Source organism: Lepidochelys kempii, chromosome 7 (genome assembly GCF_965140265.1).
Source record: "Lepidochelys kempii isolate rLepKem1 chromosome 7, rLepKem1.hap2, whole genome shotgun sequence".
In the NCBI taxonomy this organism is placed as follows: domain Eukaryota; kingdom Metazoa; phylum Chordata; order Testudines; family Cheloniidae; genus Lepidochelys; species Lepidochelys kempii.
The window spans coordinates 83,680,858-83,702,613 of record NC_133262.1 but is presented as its reverse complement, the minus strand read 5'-3'; the positions used below and the strand labels follow the sequence as shown (position 1 = coordinate 83,702,613).

General features: G+C 45.5%; 2 protein-coding genes across 14 annotated transcripts in view; both read left to right on the top strand.

Annotated features, from left to right (window-relative positions):
- CDH23 (cadherin related 23) overlaps nt 1-21,756 on the top strand; it is a 521,149-nt gene that overhangs the window by 318,959 nt on the left and 180,434 nt on the right. For all 13 annotated transcript variants that reach the window (XM_073353546.1, XM_073353545.1, XM_073353548.1 and 10 more), the window contains 4 exons: nt 15,219-15,283; nt 16,851-17,088; nt 19,862-19,967; nt 20,858-20,985. In XM_073353546.1, coding sequence (XP_073209647.1) covers nt 15,219-15,283; nt 16,851-17,088; nt 19,862-19,967; nt 20,858-20,985 — 537 coding nt within the window. The remainder of the gene's footprint in view (nt 1-15,218; nt 15,284-16,850; nt 17,089-19,861; nt 19,968-20,857; nt 20,986-21,756) is intronic.
- On the top strand, nt 9,193-10,905 carry LOC140915146 (uncharacterized). Its single transcript, XM_073354723.1, has 2 exons — nt 9,193-9,776; nt 10,364-10,905. Exons 1-2 carry the CDS (start codon nt 9,194-9,196, stop codon nt 10,903-10,905), a joined length of 1,125 nt encoding a protein of 374 aa, XP_073210824.1. The 5' UTR covers nt 9,193.

Below are 21,756 nucleotides of genomic sequence, written 5' to 3'. Positions count from 1 at the left end.
GCAAAAAAAAACCCTCCTCTTTCATTGTTTTTAAGAGTTTATGGAATGTTCCATTTCCTAATTCCTGAGGGGAAGCTCTGGGGAAAAAGAAATAGTCTATACTTTATTTTTTGAAAGATTTTATCATAGCAAGTTGTAAATAAAGAACACCTTGTAAATTAATATCTAAAAGTTCATGCCCCCTCATATCAGACTTCAGTGTCACTTGATTGGCAGGCTGGATGTCAGGGCTGTTCAGCTTGGTTCTGTAATTTTCTCACCTAAACAGCTGCCAAGATGACTCTCACACATCTGATGAGTCCCCTACAAAGCAAGTCATTAACGAATATAATACATCTAAAGATCATGGCAGGATGAGGGGAACACACCAAGCATTGCAACTGGAGAGCAAAAGTATTTGAAGAAGATGGGCACCCACAGTGAATATCCTTCGAAAATCCTTGGCATGGCATACATAGGGAAAATCCTTTTCCTGGATAGGCATGATCAGGGGTGAAAGTAAGTTAGAGGACTTACCGGTACACTGGAGTCCTGAGCAGGGGGCGTGGCCTCAACTGGAAGAGGCATGGCCTTAACCAGACGAGGCAGGGCCTTAAATCCCCGGGTCCTTTAAATCTTGATTTAAAGGGCCTGGGGCTCCAGCTGCGGTAGTGGTGGCTGGGAACCTGGGGCCCTTTAAATCACGCCCAAGCTACCAGCTTGGGGCAATTTAAAGGGCCCAGGGCTCCAGCTGCTGCTACCGCAGCTGGAGCCCCAGGCCATTTAAATCACTGAGGAGCTCTGGGGGCTCCCGGCTGCCACCGCTACCTTGGGGCTCTGGCAGAGTTTTAAAGGGCCTGGGGCTGCCACCGCTACCCCAGGGCTTCAGCAGCAGGGGTCTGGCGGGGATTTAAAGGGCTGGGGCGATAGCGGCAGCTGGAGCTCCTGGGCCCTTTAAATCCCTGTCAGAACCCTGCTGCCATTACCCCAGGTCTTTAAATTGCTGTCTGGGAAAGCCAGTCCCGGTACGGCGCACCGGCTCTTATCAGTACACCGTACAGTACACAGTACACTTACTTTCACCTCTGGGCATGATATTATTGACGTGCACATGGAAAACTAGAGTGGATCAGGTTTTCAGACCCTGTAAGGTCAAAGAGTGTTCAGATCCTAGGCTTTGGTGTAATCTCATGTCTGTTGAAAATGACAAGCAGTACCTATGTGTATATGGTGACTTTTTAATAATAATGGTCTGATCTTTTCACAGTAAAATATAGATGTTGTTATAGCAATGATAATATCTGTCCTATAGATGTCAGAGTGCAAAGATTCAGTTGCATCAAGCTGTTTTATTATTAACAAAAAAATATTTGATACCAAAATGTTTTTAAGAGTGTGATTTTTCTAAAGCACCTGAAGCTAACAGGAACACAGGTCCTATTAGGTGCTTTTGAAAATTCCATCCTTAAAAGCATTTTGGTACCTAATATAACTGTGTTTAAAAGGACCCTTTTCATTATGCAGCTAAATTAGCCCCCCCCCAATACATACACAAACTGCTGTCTAGGTTGGTTCACCTGACAAGTTGAGTGACAAAATCCCATTCTAATTGTGCTTCACATGTGCAAAGTGTGAGTTGTCACTGGATCCTAATGTGGTGAATTTAAACCCTGTTGTCACAAGAAACACTCCCAAGGCATTCATGCTTAGCACTGACTTTTATTTCCCAAATTTAATCTTTCTACCCCATCATTTCAGCTGTAGAGCTCTTAAAAACAAAACAAAGCAAAAAATTTAACAGCAAGATTTGAATTTGCTGGGGGGCGGGGGCAGAAAAAAAACGAGGAGTCCTTTTGGCACCTTAGAGACTAACAAATTTATTGGGCATAAGCTTTTGTGGGTAGAACCCACTTCATCAGATGTATGAAGTAAAAGATACAGGAGCAGGTATAAATACATGAAAGGTTGTGGGTTGCTTTAGCAAGTGTTAGGTCAGTCTAACAAGACGATTCAATTAACAGCAGGATACCAAGGGAGGAAAAAAATCACTTTTGTAGTGGTAATGAGAGTGGCCCATTACAGACAGTTGACAAGAAGGTGTGAGTAACAGTAGGCAGAAATTAGTATTGGGGAAATTAAATTTATGTTTTGTAATGACCCAACCACTCCCAGTCTTTATTCAGCCCTAATCTGATGGTATCTAGTTTGCAAATTAATTCCAGTTCTGCAGCTTCACATTGGAGTCTGTTTTTGAAGTTTTTTTTGTTGAAGAATTGCCACTTTGAGATCTGTTTATTGAGTGACCAGAGAGATTGAAGTGTTCTCCTAGCGGTTTTTGAATGTTATGATTGCTGATGTCAGATTTATGTCCATTTATTTTTTTGCAAAGAGATTGTCCGGTTTGGCTAATGTACATGGCAGAGGGGCACTGCTGACACATGATGGCATATATCACATTGGTCGATGTGCAAGTGAACGAGCCCTGGATGGTGTGGTTGAAGTGGTTAGGTCCTATGATGGTGTCCCTTTTTGTTAAGAATGAGTAAAGGGTAATTTTTCACTCTTTGTTTTTAAATAAAGGGTAACTGATTTTTGTGCAGATTTATCTTTGAGCAGTGACAACCCTTAGAAAATTTCAGTGTATTATGTGGAAGTCTGGGAAAGTAATAAGCAAATGGAAGATGGTGCAATTAAAATGGAAAAGAACATGCAACTTAACTGTAGCAGTCTCTACCACTTAAAATGAAGACTTGAACATGCATGGTAAAAATGTATAGATGTGCGCATGCATTATAAAGTGCAGTTTTCCCCAGAAGGGATCTGATTCTGATATCAGTTTCACCAGTGTAACTCCATTTACTTCAATTAAGTTACTCCTGATTTACATCAGTGTAAGATAAGAACTGCGCCCCATGAATCCACTCTACAAGTGTAGTATGATTGGCGGTCTCTGCTCAGGAGAGGCCTAGGGCGGGACTATTAGAGTGCTAAAGATTGATGTGCACTGGCAGAGCTGTGTGGGAGCCCAGGACTGAAATAATAGCGGGTATTGCATGTCAAAATTGAGGTGTAATATCCGAGCAATGTGTGTGAAGCTTGCACAACATTTGCCTGCTCTCTAAGCTTAGTGCTATTACTTCTTCACGCTCAACAGCAGTAAAAATCCTCCAACCTAACCCCAGAAAGAGAGGAGAAATAATGAAGATTTCTGCTGAACATGTGCAATTTCAGATTTATTCTTTTCCTTTTCTTAACACCAGCAGAGTGATATTTTTCCTGACCCAGGAACTAGAGCTGGTGCCTCAAACTGAATTGCAGTGTTTATCAAAACGGGGGACTGTGTCTACGATAACGGGGATCTTGAGGGCCTAACATAGAAGATGATCTCTCTCTGAGTCGGATGGCTGCTGTGTGGTTACAGAGTCACCATAACACAGGATGTTTTCAGTAACTGTACAACATGCAGATTTCTGAGGTCTGCATTGATTCATCCTGAGTTCACCATCCGTGGGCCCACAACAAATATGGCTGGATCACCTTCCCATTTAATCCAATTTAGCAAAAATAGATCCACTGAGGCACATGATATGCTGGTGAAACTCCATTGTTTTCAGTGGCATGAATTGATACCATAGGCATGAATTTAGCTTTTATTTTTAACTTATTTTAAGTTTTGAAAATATTTATTTATTAGACACTTTGTAACAGCAACGACCAAAGTGTGCCTGGCATTTACAAGCTTGGCCTAAATAAACTCTGAAACTGAAAGCAACATAAGGTCATGCATTTAGGGATTAATAACAAGAATTTTAGTTATAAGCTAGGGACGCATCAACTAGAAGTAACGGAGGAGGAAAAGGACCTTGGAGTATTGGTTGATCATAGGATGACTATGAGCTGCCAATGTGATATGGCTGTGAAAAAAGCTAATGTCGTCTTGGGATGCATCAGGAGAGGTATTTCCAGTAGGGATAAGGAGGTTTTAGTACCGTTATATAAGGCACTGGTGAGACCTCACCTGGAATACTGTGTGCAGTTCTGGTCTCCCATGTTTAAGAAGGATGAATTCAAACTGGAACAGGTACAGAGAAGGGCTACTAGGATGATCCGAGGAATGGAAAACTTGTCTTATGAAAGGAGACTCAGGGAGCTTGGCTTGTTTAGCCTAACTAAAAGAAGGTTGAGGGGAGATATGATTGCTCTCTATAAATATATCAGAGGGATAAATACCAGAGAGGGAGAGGAATTATTTAAACTCAGTACCAATGTGGACACAAGAACAAATGGATATAAACTGGCCACTAGGAAATTTAGATTAGAAATTAGATGAAGGTTTCTAACCATCAGAGGAGTGAAGTTTTGGAATAGCCTTCCGAGGGAAGTAGTGGGGGCAAAAGATCTATCTTGCTTTAAGATTAAACTCGATAAGTTTATGGAGGAGATGGTATGATGGGATAACATGGTTTTGGTAATTAAATATTCATGGTAAATAGGCCCAATGGACTGTGATGGGTTTTTAGATGGGGTAAGATCCAAGTTACCCGGGAAAGAATTTTCTGTAGTATCTGGCTGATGAATCTTGCCCATATGCTCAGGGTTTAGCTGATCGCCATATTTGGGGTCGGGAAGGAATTTTCCTCCAGGGCAGATTGGAAGGCCCTGGAGGTTTTTCGCCTTCCTCTGTAGCATGGGGCACGGGTCACTTGCTGGAGGATTCTCTGCTCCTTGAGGTCTTCAAACTACAATTTGAGGACTTCAATAGCACAGATATAGGTGTGAGGTCTTTTTTAGGAGTGGTGGGTGAAATTCTGTGGCCTGCATTGTGCAGGAGGTCAGACTAGATGATCATAATGGTCCCTTCTGACCTAAATATCTATGAATCTATGAATAATAATTCATGGAGAATTTCTTGTCCCTGGAGTTACAGAAGCCTGTGTTTTTTGGAGCAGAAGGTCCAGGTTCTGTTCATTTCCCATGCCACATTTGTGTAATATAGCTAGCAATCATGGTGGATTTGTTAGAGAGACTGACGGGAGATGAATCTGAACAGAGCAAGAGACAGGAGCAACAAGAACTGAAGAAGGGATCTTTGATTAAAACAATAATACTAATAGTATATAAAGGGAACCTGGAATGCACAGAATTTGTCACCTTGTGCTATTTCATTTGTGAACAGCCTGCTAAAGTGGGTACTAATGTGCTGTATAAAGGTGTAGCCAAAAATCCATTCCCTCTCAGTGAACAGTTGGGGCTCTGAGAACCATTTGGCTGAAGGGCCATCTGGACACCTGTGGATAGATGTATTGGCCACATTAACTCAGGGCAGCCTGAAAGCTCTCTGTGCAAAGGTGAGGTTGGATCAAAAATGAGGAATCTGCTATTTGTGTGACTGCTCATTAGCCTTCTCCCTAATGGGGTGGAATGCATTTGGTCTAAGACTTTAGGGAACCCTTTCTCAAAGCCAAGTTCTGAGCCAAGAAAAACTGAAGCCTGAGGCTGAAAGACCATGCGGGACGATTACCACAGCAGGAAATTGCAACCTCTCAGCTTCCAGCTGGCAGAGGAGGATAAACACCTGGAAGGCTTGCTGGGGGGAGCTGAGCTGTCACAAATTGATAGGTATGTGGGTTTCCTACGGGGCAATCCTGGCCAGACCAAACAGCAGTTCTACTGAATGCAGTAACTCCTCACTTAGTCGTCCTGGTTAACATTGTTTAGTTATTAGGTTGCTGATCTCTTAGAGAACATACTCGTGTAAAGTCCCGCAATGTTCTGTTATAAGGTTGTTTGGCTTGCCCTGCTCCGCCCAGCAGGCCCCCAACCCCGCTCCCTGGCTGGAACGCCGGGCGGGCGAAGCGGGGCAAGCTCCCACGCCCCCACCCTGCTATGCCCCTGCCTCAACCAAGCTTCATAATCATCATTGGTGAGTACAGTATTAAATTGTTTGTTTAAAATTATTTAAAATGTATACTGTATATGTATATAATGTCTTTTGTCTGGCAAAAAAAAATTCTTGGAACCTAACCCCCCCTCCCCCCGGTTTACATTAATTCTTATGGGGAAATTGGATTCGCTTAACATTGTTTTGCTTAAAGTAGCATTTTTCAGGAACATAACTACGTTAAGTGAGGAGTTACTGTAGAGGGATGGGAGGTTGAATGAAGAAAAGGGAAAGAAGGAACAGGGAGTCAAGCAGTAATTACTTTCGTTTGTCCTCCTTCCTGTCTGACAAAGCTCTGATCCTCTGCATTGAGGGTGCCTCTTTAATGCAGAATGATTAGGGACATGGATGCAGCACTGTGATGTGCTCTTCAAGAAGGGTGCTGTGAATTAGAACAAAACCAGAGACATTTCCTGCAAAGGTTTCCCTTTTGTTCCTTCATACTCCTCCTCTAGGACTTTCATTCATAGGAGGGAAAAATGTAGGTAGTCTGGTAAGGAACCTCTCCTTGCTTATTGTGGCGGGAGCTGTCCTTGTAAGAGAAATAAATGTTTTGTGTCAGCTACTCCCCACTGTGAGGGGAAAATGAAGTGAGACGTGCTTGGACTAAGGAAGGGGAGAATGATTGCAACACCGTCCCCTGTTACATTTAGGGGTCTGGTTCCCTTGCCTCAACTAAGTGGAACTTAATGCAACAAAGAACGCACTTCAGAGGCATTTTCCATCACAGCTTCAGTGTAAATGCTACATCCTGCAGCACCAACTGCAAACAAAGCAGCCAGGACCGCACAGTTCCCCAGGACATCCAGTTCCCCATGCAGTATTTGCTGAGTGCAATTGAAAGCTTCTCGCTTCTTTCTAGAGGCAGGCTCTGTGTGTAGTAAGAGGCCTCCTCAGTGATTTCAGCCTGAATTGAGAGAGAGAGAGAGAGAGAGAGAGAGAGACCCTTTCAGAATCATCAGTCTCCTGGTGGGATTCTCCCTGGCAACTGCGTGGTAATTAAAGGCAGGGGGTGGTTTGCTTAATGAAATTATAATGTACAGAATAAATAAATCAAACATTACAGCATTTAGTAGGCAGAAGGCTGTTCAGCTAAATGTACTAGCAGGTATTAAAGGTGTGCACTGCTGGAGTGTCACTCAACTAGCATTAGGCATTAAGAACTTACTGCCTGAGTTGGGAAGGCATTTGAGAAATATATGATTTCTCTCCAGATAGTTTTCACACTTTCTCCTCCTCTTTCTTCTCTCTCTGTCTGTTCATACCCCTTTCTTCCTCCCCACTCCCATAACTGTTAGGCAAGCTAAGCACCGTTAAAGGGGTTTCCTCCCTCTGTGATACTCTTGGACATCTATTCTATCAAGGATAATCAAGATATATAAATCATGAAGGTTGCAGGAGAGGGTTCTATTCCATGCCAGCCCTAAAATACAGCCCTTTGATGGCATTATGAAATGAAATGTGTTTCTGCCCCTGCCTTTCCCTGTTCCACTGGAACCAAAGAAACCCAGACAAGGGCTCAATTTAGAAAAGACATTAAAAAAAAAAAGATAGTTTGGGATTTTTATTCCACTTTTCTCATTTTAAAATAAAATTTTCTGGTCCTTTTCCTTTGCTGCCATTCATACATATTTTATATATTCATTAGAGAAAAGACTTCAAAACATCCACAAATCTTGCCTTGCTCACCCAGAGTGACACTTTGAGTTTTACACATTTTGCTGGGAAGGTTGTTATTATTTTGCCATGGTCAGCCTGCAAAACCTGTCACAGCTCCAAACGATTTGCATGGATGGGCTGCTGATGGTGAAAGGCCTCAGATTCTGCTAGGAGCTAAAAGTACAGTAACAGCGGCTCAGCCCCTCTTTCCCCCTTGTGTCCTAACCAAACTGCTTCTTACATAAAGAAAATTTACCTTTCTAAACAAAGAGGCATTTGCAACATTGCATAATTTTCCTTTCAGAACACTGTGTGGCTCTAAAAGAGGTTGTGTTCATGTGTGTGTCTCATACAGCCAGTATCCCTCTCTCTCAAGGAATGAGTCAGAATTCCAGGATAATTAAAAACTATGTTTTTTGGGTAGTTGGTGCATGCTCTTCACAGTGACCATTTACATTTTGTCCCCATATATCTTCTTATGTATTTATGAGCTACCATATGCATGAGCATGATTGCAGTGCAGATCCCTCTGGGGGCACTTGGCACATCAGTGGAAAAGGGGAGACTTTGGAATAAGGGCAACAGGGCATATCCCTCCTCTTACTAAAAGTACTTTGGGATCTTTAATATCCAGGGTGAGGGTTTTTTATTGTTAAGGTTTCACTTGACGGGCCCCACACACAAAGAATTGCATGTCACTCATGTTAGCTACCTTGGAAGGGTAAAGAGCTGAGTTGACCCTACTATGATTCGAATCTTTTGTTGTAACGAGATTGAGTTTTCCAACCTGACCTATAGACCATAAAGCTGTCCCTTTCAGAGTCTGCATTTTATTGTTATGGTGAAATATTGACAGTGAATGGTGTCTACTGTTGTTTGGATAATTCAGGAACATAAGAGTGCAGAAAAAGTGATCATGGGGGTATTGAAGTAGGACAGTTTTTGCAAAGGTTTTCTTATTACGTGTCTGTTGCTACTACAAAAAGAGAACCTTAAGTATCCAGTTAGGATTCTATCTGTGCACCTTTGATACTTACTTGGCTCCCATTATCATGGTATCTCAGTGCTTTTGATGTATTTATCCTCACAACACTCCAGTGAGGTAGGTGAGTGCTAATAGTGTCTTTTCAGAGAAGGGGAACTGAAGCAGTCAGAGACTAAGCCCTGGTCTACACTAGGACTTTAGGTCGAATTTAGCAACGTTAAATCGATTTAAACCTGCACCCGTCCACACAGTGAAGCCCTTTATTTCGACTTAGCCCTGGTCTACACTAGGACTTTAAGTCGAATTTAGCAACGTTAAATCGATTTAAACCTGCACCCGTCCACACAGTGAAGCCCTTTATTTCGACTTAAAGGGCTCTTAAAATTGATTTCCTTACTCCACCCCTGACAAGTGGATTAGCGCTTAAATCGACGTTCCCAGCTCGAATTTGGGGTACTGTGGACACAATTCGATGGTATTGGCCTCCGGGAGCTATCCCAGAGTGCTCCATTCTGACCGCTCTGGACAGCACTCTCAACTCAGATGCACTGGCCAGGTAGACAGGAAAAGAACCGCGAACTTTTGAATCTCATTTCCTGTTTGGCCAGCGTGGCAAGCTGCAGGTGACCATGCAGAGCTCATCAGCACAGGTGACCATGATGGAGTCCCAGAATCGCAAAAGAGCTCCAGCATGGACCGAACGGGAGGTACGGGATCTGATCGCTGTTTGGGGAGAGGAATCCGTGCTATCAGAACTCCGTTCCAGTTTTCGAAATGCCAAAACCTTTGTGAAAATCTCCCAGGGCATGAAGGACAGAGCCCATAACAGGGACCCGAAGCAGTGCCGCGTGAAACTGAAGGAGCTGAGGCAAGCCTACCAGAAAACCAGAGAGGCGAACAGCCGCTCTGGGTCAGAGCCCCAAACATGCCGCTTCTATGATGAGCTGCATGCCATTTTAGGGGGTTCAGCCACCACTACCCCAGCCGTGTTGTTTGACTCCTTCAATGGAGATGGAGGCAATACGGAAGCAGGTTTTGGGGACGAAGAAGATGAGGAGGAGGAGGAGGTTGTAGATAGCTCACAGCAAGCAAGCGGAGAAACCGGTTTTCCCGACAGCCAGGAACTGTTTCTCACCCTAGACCTGGAGCCAGTACCCCCCGAACCCACCCAAGGCTGCCTCCTGGACCCAGCAGGCAGAGAAGGGACCTCTGGTGAGTGTACCTTTTAAAATGCTATACATGGTTTAAAAGCAAGCATGTGAAAGGATTACTTTGCCCTGGCATTTGCGGTTCTCCTAGATGTAGTCCTAAAGCCTTTGCAAAAGGTTTCTGGGGAGGGCAGCCTTATTTCGTCCTTCATGGTAGGACACTTTATCACTCCAGGCCAGTAACACATACTCGGGAATCACTGTAGAACAAAGCATTGCAGTGTATGTTTGCTGGCATTCAACCAAAATCCGTTCTTTCTCTCTCTGTGTTATCCTCAGGAGAGTGAGATATAATTCATGGTCACCTGGTTGAAATAGGGTGCTTTTCTTCAGGGACACTCAGTATAGCCCATTCCTGCTGGGCTGTTTGCCTGTGGCTGAACAGAAATGTTCCCCGCTGTTAGCCACAGGGAGGGGGGAAGGTTGAGGGGGTAGTCACGCGGTGGGAGGAGGCAAAATGCGACCTTGTAACGAAAGCACATGTGCTATGTATGTAATGTTAACAGCAAGGTTTACCCTGAAAGAGTGTAGCGACTGTTTTATAAAATGTGTCTTTTTAAATACCGCTGTCCCTTTTTTTTTCTCCACCAGCTGCATGTGTTTCAATGATCACAGGATCTTCTCCTTCCCAGAGGCTAGTGAAGCTTAGAAAGAAAAAAAAACGCACTCGCGATGAAATGTTCTCCGAGCTCATGCTGTCCTCCCACACTGACAGAGCACAGACGAATGCGTGGAGGCAAATAATGTCAGAGTGCAGGAAAGCACAAAATGACCGGGAGGAGAGGTGGCGGGCTGAAGAGAGTAAGTGGCGGGCTGAAGAGAGTAAGTGGCGGGCTGAAGACAGGGCTGAAGCTCAAATGTGGTGGCAGCGTGATGAGAGGAGGCAGGATTCAATGCTGAGGCTGCTGCAGGACCAAACCAGAATGCTCCAGTGTATGGTTGAGCTGCAGCAAAGGCAGCTGGAGCACAGACTGCCACTGCTGCCCCTCTGTAACCAACCGCCCTCCTCCCCAAGTTCCATAGCCTCCACACCCAGACGCCCAAGAACGCGGTGGGGGGGCCTCCGGCCAACCAGCCACTCCACAACAGAGGATTGCCCAAAAAAAAGAAGGCTGTCATTCAATAAATTTTAAAGTTGTAAACTTTTAAAGTGCTGTGCTTAAAGTGCTGTGTGGCATTTTCCTTCCCTCCTCCACCACCCCTCCTGGGATACCTTGGTAGTCATCTCCCTATTTGTGTGATGAATGAATAACGAATGCATGACTGTGAAGCAGCAATGACTTTATTGCCTCTGCAAGCGGTGATTAAAGGGAGGAGGGGAGGGTGGTTAGCTTACAGGGAAGTAGAGTGAACCAAGGGGCGGGGGGTTTCATCAAGGAGAAACAAATAGAACTTTCACACTGTAGCCTGGCCAGTCATGAAACTGGTTTTCAAAGCTTCTCTGATGCGTACCGCGCCCTCCTGAGCTCTTCTAACCGCCCTGGTGTCTGGCTGCGCGTAACCAGCAGCTAGACGATTTGCCTCAGCCTCCCACCCCGCCATAAACGTCTCCCCCTTACTCTCACAGATATTGTGGAGCACACAGCAAGCAGTAATAACAGTGGGAATATTGGTTTCGCTGAGGTCTAAGCGAGTCAGTAAACTGCGCCAGCGCGCCTTTAAACGTCCAAATGCACATTCTACCACCATTCTGCACTTGCTCAGCCTGTAGTTGAACAGCTCCTGACCACTGTCCAGGCTGCCTGTGTACGGCTTCATGAGCCATGGCATTAAGGGGTAGGCTGGGTCCCCAAGGATACATATAGGCATTTCAACATCCCCAACAGTTATTTTCTGGTCTGGGAAGAAAGTCCCTTCCTGCAGCTTTTGAAACAGACCAGAGTTCCTGAAGATGCGAGCATCATGCACCTTTCCCGGCCATCCCACGTTGATGTTGGTGAAACGTCCCTTGTGATCCACCAGAGCTTGCAGCACTATCGAAAAGTACCCCTTGCAGTTTATGTACTCGCCGGCTTGGTGCTCTGGTGCCAAGATAGGGATATGGGTTCCGTCTATAGCCCCACCACAGTTAGGGAATCCCATTGCAGCAAAGCCATCCACTATGACCTGCACATTTCCCAGGGTCACTACCCTTGATATCAGCAGATCTTTGATTGCGTGAGCTACTTGCATCACAGCAGCCCCCACAGTAGATTTGCCCACTCCAAATTGATTCCCAACTGACCGGTAGCTGTCTGGCGTTGCAAGCTTCCACAGGGCTATCGCCACTCGCTTCTCAACTGTGAGGGCTGCTCTCATCCTGGTATTCATGCGCTTCAGGGCAGGGGAAAGCAAGTCACAAAGTTCCATGAAAGTGCCCTTACGCATGCGAAAGTTTCGCAGCCACTGGGAATCGTCCCAGACCTGCAACACTATGCGGTCCCACCAGTCTGTGCTTGTTTCCCGAGCCCAGAATCGGCGTTCCACAGCATGAACCTGCCCCATTAGCACCATGATGCATGCATTGGCAGGGTCCATGCTTTCAGAGAAATCTGTGTCCATGTCCTGATCACTCACGGGACCGCGCTGACGTCGCCTCCTCGCCCGGTATCGCGTTGCCATGTTCTGGTGCTGCATATACTGCTGGATAATGCGTGTGGTGGTTGATGTGCTCCTAATTGCCAAAATGAGCTCAGCGGCCTCCATGCTTGCCTTGGTATGGCGTCCGCACAGAAAAAAGGCGCGGAACGATTGTCTGCCGTTGCTCTGACGGAGGGAGGGGCGACTGACAACACGGCTTACAGGGTTGGCTTCAGGGAGCTAAAATCAACAAAGAGTGTGCCTGTACATCAAGGAGTATTTCAGGCAGGACTGCACGGAGGGTTCCAATAAGAAATGGTGCACCAAAGTTATCGTTCTTATTGGAACAAGGAGGTTAGCCTGGCCTCTGATTGATACATGGCTAGATTAACCTCGCTGCGCCTTCTCTGTGACTGACTGCAGTGTGATCTAGACAGGGGAGGAGGAAAATGAGTACAAAACAAATCTGGTCTATTTCTTGTTCTGACCCACTCCATCTATCCTTTACATCTTTGGCTGGCAGCAGACAAAAAAGGCGCGAAATGATTGTCTGCCCTTGCTTTCACGGGGGGAGGGAGGGTGGGAACGGGGTCCTGACGATATGTACCCAGAACCACCCGCGACAATGTTTTAGCCCCATCAGGCATTGGGATATCAACCCAGAATTCCAATGGGCAGCGGAGACTGCGGGAACTGTGGGATAGCTACCCACAGTGCAACGCTCCGGAAGTCGACGCTTGCCTCGGTACTGTGGAAGCACTCCGCCGAGTTAATGCACTTAATGCACTTAGAGCATTTTCTGTGGGGACACACACACTCGAATATATAAAACCGATTTAAAAAAAAACGACTTCTATAAATTCGACCTAATTTCGTAGTGTAGACATACCCTAAGTGGTTTGCCCAACATCTCATGGTTCCTTGCTCTGCCACAGAATCCCTGCGTGTAGAATGTCCAGAGTCCCAGGCCCTAACCATTGGAGCCATCCTTTTTTTCCAGGAAAATACTTTTCAGAAGTGAATTCTTACTTATCTGAGAACTGGTATTTTGGATCCTCTAATTTAAAAAAACCAACACCATGAAAATTGTGGGCTGGGGTGAGTATCTAGCATTGACCACTGGTGACTTGTCAAGAAGTTTAAGGGAGAAAATTGACTGTCTAATCCTCCTCAGTCATGGAGAGAGAGATTGGTTGTTAAGGAAGTGTGGAGGGTAAGCATGGAAGTTACAACTATGGGAGCTTTCTCTGGCCTCCAGCAGGAATCAGAAGAGTGCCTGAGTGGGAAAGCAGGATATGATTTCATATTTCAGATGAATGAATAGGTTTTGTTTCTTTCCTTCATACTGCAGCATGTTCTACTAGATATTTGTATTGAATGATAAACCGCAGTGACTCCACTTGCTATCAAGGAAAAATAAAACAATGTGACAATGGACTAGTCCCAAAAGCCATTGAGTGCCAGATCTGTTGTGAAGATCCAGGATGAGTGAAAAACAGTTTTCATGTGTTTGACCTATCTCCCAGGTCACATTTGAACAGGGAATAGAAAATGTAAATGAGATTACACAAAATGATGCGATCTGCTGTGGAACATGCCTGTTGGTATTTTCCCTCTACTTTTGTCCTTGTAAGGCCACGTAAAGTGAGTTGGCATAAAAATCAAAGCTTTAAATTGTTCCCTTCTCTGGCTTGCCTAGAGTATCTGTATTTTGGACTGTAAGAGCTTTGGGGCAGGATCTGGCTCCATGTCTGTGTTTTGTAAGGCCCCAAGTACATTGTCAACGCTGAGTAAATAGTAAAAATGTGCCTCACTCTCAGTTTCAATACTTCTGCATCTTCACGTAATTGAGACTGGCATCAATGGGTGTTGCCATTGAACATGAGAAATGAGAACAGTAAATGGCCCAATCTATGGGAATGCCCTTTTACCTACTTTTAATTGAGGATTGCTTGACCCCAGTTACATGGACTATGACTCCCCTCTGTAAATGCCACACTTTTATGTCTTATTTCCTTTCCTTGGCAAATCAGGCCTTGCAATTTTCTCTGGAATCATCACCCACCCCCACCGCATGTTAGTGTAACTGCCCTTCATTATTGTGTGGATTTTTGTAATGCTTTCTTTCTGCAGGATTTTATCATGGACCATTCAAGCAGCTTGTCTTTCATAATTATTGTATTAATGTTCTTTTCAATTTTCTGTGTCTTTTATTATGCCCCATTGTTCACAGGTATATTTTTGTGAGTACTGTTTACTCTGCCAGCTGCTCTTGGTATGTAAGTTAGAGTATATGAAAAGTTTCCTACTGCTAAAGTTTTGTGGAACTGGTGTAAAGAGGATTTGATGGAATGTTGTTGTCTAGGGCAGACTATGAATCAGGGACATGCACAGAATACGTTTCAGGAAAGCAAAAACATCTGAGTCCCAGATTTATCAGATGAAAAATGTCAGCTAACAAAACCTGCACTGGTGTTAGCCTATTAATTCACTGGTAAGGAGAAGGGGCAGAAAGCAGCACTGGATTTGTATACTCACTTTGAATGGATTTTGGGTGCAGCTCATGCTGTACGTAGTCATGGCAGGTTGGAGGATCAGAAAAACAGAGTTAAATAGTTATCCCCTCAGAGGAAGTCCTGAGGGAAGTGTAACAACCCCGTACCCCCACCCTTTCTGCAAGAAATCCTAGACAACAGGGAGCACATAGGTAACCTAGAAGGATGTCAAAGGAACCATCTGACCAATGCAGCAGCCATAGGAAGAAGAGGTTGAATTAAGATTCCTATAGATTTTTTAAATGTTTTCCTAATCAAGAATTTACTTTTTAAGTTGAAATTCTCATAAACATCTTTCTTATTAATATTCCCTTTGTACTTAAACTTTTTAGGCAACTGACAATGATGTGGGCACTTATGGGAAAGTCAGCTATTTTTTCAGTGATGATCCTGACAGGTAAGTGCGACAAACCTTCTCAGATAGTTTCATTTCCTTAAAATCCCCTTTCAGTCTTGCCATGAATTTACAAAATTGGAATGTTGGTAACTTTAATCTGTGAAGTCTCTCTTGAGAGAAAGGCTACCATAAACTGTCTCAGGGAGGGCAAATTGATCCTAATAGAAGGCCTAGTCCAGTTTTTACATGGCTTGTTTTCTATTTAAATTTCTCATGTGATTTGGGTGCTCATAAATTGAGGGACAGACTGGGCTGGATCATACCAGAAGGCTGAATCCTACTCCTATTGAGGTGAATAGCAAAACTTCCATTGACTTCAATGGGATCAGCCCTATACTAAGTGCAGATACTGTTCAAGCCACGCCCAGCCATCTGTGCCAGTTCATAACAGTCCAGATCTGTATCTGGTTTTGGTGTCCATACTTGGAAAAAGGATAGTGAAAAATTGGAGAGGGTTCAGAAAAAAACTACAAGAACGGTTTCAGGTTTGGCAGGCACAGCTTAAGATGAGAGATTTACAGAACTCAATCTACTTAATTTATCAAAGAGAAGACTCAAGCAGTCTATAAGTACCTGCACAGAGAGAAATTTTCTGATACTAGACTGAGCTTTAATATATCAGAGAAAGGTGTAATATCATCTATGGCTTGACATATTCAAACTGGAAATAAAGTGCAAATTTTAACAGTGAGGATAGTTAACTTTTGGAACAGTTTACCAAGGGATATGCGGGATCGTCCCATCACTTGGAGTCTTTAAATCTGGGTTGGGTGTTTTTTAAAAGGTAGGCTCTTGTTCAGCCACAAGTTATTGGGTTCAGTACAGGAATTACTAGATGAAGGTTTTAATGGCTTGCTAAAGCAACAGGAACCTGTGCTTAAACAGAAACATGCTTAATTGCTTTGCTTAATCAGGACCTAGCTGCACAAATATGTAACTTGAGGCCAATACCTACACTTCTATGATAGTATTAGAGCTACACATGGGACTCGCTTCTGCTGTGGGTGAGTGACCAGGAGTCCTTTGCTACAATGGAAGGAATATGGTATTGACAATAAGGCTTAAAAGGGGCAAAATTTATCCTGGGTGTGATTCCATTGACTTCAATGGGAGCTGCAGCTGCTCAGCCCCTTTGAAAATCAGGTTGCTTATTTAAGTGTTTAAATGTGGATTTGGGTGGCTAGAAAATTTTGGGTGGCTAGAAAATTAGAAAATTTTGTCTTTGACCTCTTCGTGCCTCAGTTTCTTCAGGAGTTTGGCTTTAACTTTCCTGGTGCCTCATTTGCTCTGTCTTTAAAATGGGGTAAATAACACCTATCACCCAGAGGTTGAGGGTGTATCAGTGTCTGAAAAGTACAATGAGATCCTCAGTTGGAAGAAGCTATAGAACTGTGAAATGTTACAGTCAGGAGGAACCTATGAGATGATTCGCACAGCATCAAACCTTTTCCAGTTTCCCTCTATGCCTCTTTCTTATGGTGTTGTTTCAGGCTGCTGTTTCCTGTCTGGCTGAAATGAGGGTTTGACTTGGTAACTCCTCTGCTCCCCCTCTTTTTTTGCTCTGCAGGTTCTCCCTGGATAAAGACACAGGCATGATCACGCTGATCGCCCGGTTAGACTTTGAAACGATGCAGCGCTACACGCTGACTGTGATTGCCAGGGACGGGGGTGGGGAAGAGACTACAGGGCGAGTGAGGATTAACGTTCTGGATGTCAACGATAATGTCCCCACCTTCCAGAAAGAATCCTATTTGGGGGCTCTCCGGGAAAATGAGCCTTCAGTCACTCAAGTGGTCCGTCTCAGGGTAAGAAATGGGAGCCCCAATTCACTTTCTACTATACTTCCCTTTCTCCGGATCCACAATGGTCAGTGTTATTAGGGGGACCCGTGATGCAGGATTTCTCCAGCTAGGGTAAGTCTCAGATGGGCTGGGAAGAGGAGAGAAACAGCATAAAGTGCATTTTAAGTCTTTTTTTTTTCCTCTTCACTCTTTTAATTTCTCTTTTACTTGTCACTGGTCTCTGTCATCCCCTCCTGTTTGAAAGCAGTCTGAAGCCAGGGTGATGCTACTGTACCTCAGTGAAGCCCCATGGAGAGAGCTAGCCATTGTAATTAAACCCTTTATGGATGCAATTAAACAGGAGTATTACTGGTCAGGAATATGGGTGGGGGGAAGAAGGAGAAGGAATTGCAGACCATCTGCTCCTTTGAATGCTTTAATTACTCCTTATTGTGAAATGCAACTGACTCTGCTTCTCTAGCTACCTAGACTTTCACCATGTCCCTTTCCTCCCCCCCTCCCCCCGGCTTCCTTGGATGTGTTCAGGATTTACTGTATCAGACTTTATTACACTGAGTGATTGGGACTTCCCTGAAGGCGCTCTGGATTTTGTGACAGGATTGGAAAGATGCTAATGAATTCAGCTAAGTAAAGTGAAGAAAGTGTGTGAGGTTGGGAGAGATGAATTTCCATTATGAGTGTCTGTATAATCATTGCTCAGAAGTTCCTGTGAAATGCAGGGCTATAGAAGGACAAGAATGTACTGTTAAAGGGAAATATAGAATTACTGAAGGCAGTGGAATTTCCATTTTGATAGGTTTGAAATTCGAGACAAGCTTATTCAATTTCAAAATTCATCATTGGCATGACAAGCTGTACACAGGTGGACAAGCTCCACCAATGTAGACAAGCCATGCTTAGCAAAGAGGAGGAGAGTCACAAGAATTTCCCATCCCAGCTGTATCATTGCCAGAGCTACCTCTGGAGTGTACCATACCCACTAGCAAAGCTTTCTCCAGAATGCAAACTCATCTTCATTATCATCGGATCCCTTCCTGATGAAATCAGTGTTTACCTGTGGGAGTTGAGCAGTTTGTTGCTGATCAAATTGTAAGCTTTTTCTGTTTGAAAAAAGAGATGATGGAACCCACTTGTCTCCTTGAGCATGACAATAATAAACTAGGCCTTTTGCAGTTTTCTTCAAGCTGGTATCTGTCTTCAGTAAACTCAGGCTGTGTAAGTACTGTAAGAGAAATGTGGTCATCTCTTAGATATTTTAGATCTAAGTTTCTATTCTTTATAGGTGTGAGGGACTGGAGAGCAGGCGTTTAAGACACAGTGACTCTTCTCTCTGAGGTGGGATGTGAAGAGAGATGATGATTCCAAAACCGTGTCAGCTATTGCTGCTCACCAATTCACAGAGCAAGGTGGTGTCTATCATTAGTGAATATTTCTGTCTTGCCCTCACAAACTCTGGCAAGCAATCCAGAAGGAAGGAAAACGTCTTATCCAAGGCACACATAAGTAAGAGGAGGAAAAGATATTTGGCATAAGCATGAGGATGAAAGGGTAGTCCAGAAGAAACCAGCAAGTGGAAATCAAGCCTTTCTGTTCCTTACAATGTAAGGGATCCTCTGATGCAGTATATAAACTCCTCCCTAGCATGGAAGGGGTTAAGAAGCTGCTTTGGGCTGGAGGGGCCCTGTCTTGCCACACTTGCAAATCATGCCAGGACTGGAGGAAGAGTTAAAAAGAGGGAACTCCACTTGGACTGGGCAGGCCTGGAGAGAGCACTGACAGCTGCGGAGCCCTGCCCTTGCAGAAGGAGGGTGCAGAACCCCTGAGTTGAAGGGGAAAAGAACTGAGGCTTGTACGCCCAGAGAACTCTGAAGTGGACATTGATATTCCCAGGCCCCTCTGACGTAAGAGAGGTCCCACTCCTGGAGGGAGCTGCCTGCAGGTTTTTCTTTGCCTTTCTTTTGTTTAACCCCATTTGCTGACTAGGGGCTGTTTGATGGCATCACTGCAGACACAGAGAAGGAATGAGAGACCCCAGTCTGAAGGTGAGCACCAGCCTGCTGAAAGACATCCTGCAGCACCCGCTGGAATGAAGATGGAATAATTGGACACGTGCATGCACTTTCCACGTAGCCTAAAGGGGGTATCCTGCCACAGACCACCACACTCACCACCTAGAGCAGAGATCGGCAATGTTTGGCACGCGGCCCGCCAGGGTAAGCCCTCCGGCGGACCGGGCCGGTTTGTTTACCTGGTGCGTCCGCAGGTTCGGCCGATCGTGGCTCCCATTGGCTGCGGTTCGCCAATGCAGGCCAATGGGGGCTGCGGGAAGCGGCGTGGGCTAAGGGATGTGCTGTCTGCTGCTTCCTGCAGCCCCCATTGGCCTGCATCGGCGAACTGCAGCCAGTGGAAGCCGCGATCGGCGGAACCTGTGAACACGGCAGGTAAACAAACAGGCCTGGCCCGCTAGGGGGCTAGGCCTGGCGCGCCGCAGGCCAAACGTTGCCGATCCCTGCTCGATAGTTAGTTATGACCATATTTAGGCTAGGGCAAAGGCTGGTATAAACTGTAGGAACGTCCATTTACAGATATCCATTCCCTTACCACTATTGCCTCCCCCCATCCCGTGACTGTTCATTTTCCCCCTAGCCTCTTTCCCTCCCATCTTTTCCCCAAAATTGTTTGCCTTCTTTTCTCTGCTTATTAGGCTGCAGCATTTCTCAGAGATGGCGTCTGTGTTTATATGGTAACACTGGGGCTTTTTTCCGCTTCAACCTAGGCAGCTGATGAAGATTCCTCTCCAAATAACCAGATCACTTACAGCATCGTGCAAGCGTCAGCCTTCCGCCGTTCATTTGACATTAGTGTCTCTGAAGGGTATGGAGGTAAGCGCCGTTGGGGGACTGGTAGGGTGCTCCATGAGTGGAGGGGCAAGGGGCCGAGTGGCACTCATGGGGGAGTGGTGGCTTGGTTATCCACCTTACACTTCTGCTTGGGCGTGGGCTAAAGCCTGCAGCAGTGGCTGCATTCGGAAGGTGGTGTGTGGAAATGCCATTCGGCACTGGTCTCCTGACTCCTGGGATCAGGAGAAGAATCAGCCAACATTTTCAAAAGTGACTAGTGATTTTGAGTGCTTCAGGTGTTGGGTTCCCAACTCGGGCCACTTTACTGGGAGCTGATTTTCCGAAAAGTTTGGGTCCCTGCCTCCCCCAAAAGGTGCAAATCAGGCCCCTTTAAGGTGTCTCAGTTTGGGCGTTCAAAATTGAGACCTCCCCCCAACGTTTGTTACTTTTGAAAATCTTGGCCTTAGTCAAGGCAATTCTGCTAAGAAATGCAATTGCTTTACTGGGAGGGGTGGGAACTGGTGCTCGCTCTGAAGAGTGGCTGGCTATAACTCCATTGAGTGGCTGAGGCTGACTCAGAGTAAATGCTTCTGTGGATTACTAAGGGTGCATCGACCCTGGAAACGTTTGTGGTTATCTGCACTGGAGCAACTGCCCCAGCGCTAGCCATGGTGGGTTCTCTCATTGTAAGCACTGTGACCCGCTGCTGCCAGTGGTAGCACAAGTGGAGTTATAGCCGTGAGGAATGAAAACTCACAGATTTTCCTAGTTTAGGTAAGATCTCAATGGGTTGTTCCAGGAGTGTACCAGACAGATTTGTTCTGCTGCTGTTCAATGCGTGCATGCGTGTGTGTGCGCGTTCGGGTACGTGTGTTAGCTGTTAAGCGGGCTTGTGCCAGCTGCATTTACTCCAATGCTTTATGCCATTTCAGTGATAAGTGTGACTCGTCCTCTGGATTATGAGCAAGTCTCCAATGGAGTTATTTATCTGACTGTGATGGCCAAGGATGCCGGTGTCCCATCACTTAACAGCACTGTTCCCATCACCATCGAGGTGTTTGTAAGTACCAGCCGTGCCTGCCATTGCACTCTTCCCCTCCCCACAAAGTCCTACCCCAAGCAGGAAGTTCTCATCATGGCGTACTAATGGCTAGTAGCACAGGCACTGCCAGATGAGTATGTCCACATGCTTGATGTCAGTGCCCCAGCTGTTTTTCTACTTTAGTAAAAAATATTTACTCCTGAGGGCATTCTGCACCAAAAAAATAAAAATTCTGCACACAATATTTTAAAATTCTGAAAAAATTCTTCAAATTTTATTTGTCGAATAAATGTGGAGGCTCCAGCATGGCATTGGGGAGCACAGGCCACTGGCTGCACGGAGGTGGGAGATCACTGTGCAGCTTCCCCCTGCGACACAGACTCAGCGATGAGGCTGCATCCAACCCTGTCACAGAGCAAGGACATGACCTGCCCCAGAAACACCCCAGGGCCCTGCCCTCCATGCCAGGTGTATCAGGTGTGGGCAGGCAGGCTTAGCAAGGCAGGATCCAAGTGTGGAGGGGCTTAATGTGGGGAGATCCAAGTGGGGTTGAGAGGGTTCTGTGTGGGGCAATCTGGGTGCAGGTGGCTCAGAGGGGGATCTGGATGCAGGGTGGATCTGGATGCACAGGGCCTTGTTGGGAGGTTCTGGGTGCAACAGTAATGGGACTCTGCAGGGGGGGTCCAGGTGAAGGTGGTGGGGCTCAGCGGGGATGGGGGGACAGAGTTTGGCAGGGAGGTCTTGGTGTGAGGGACTCAGTGTGGGGTCCAGATGCTGGGGGAGTGGGAA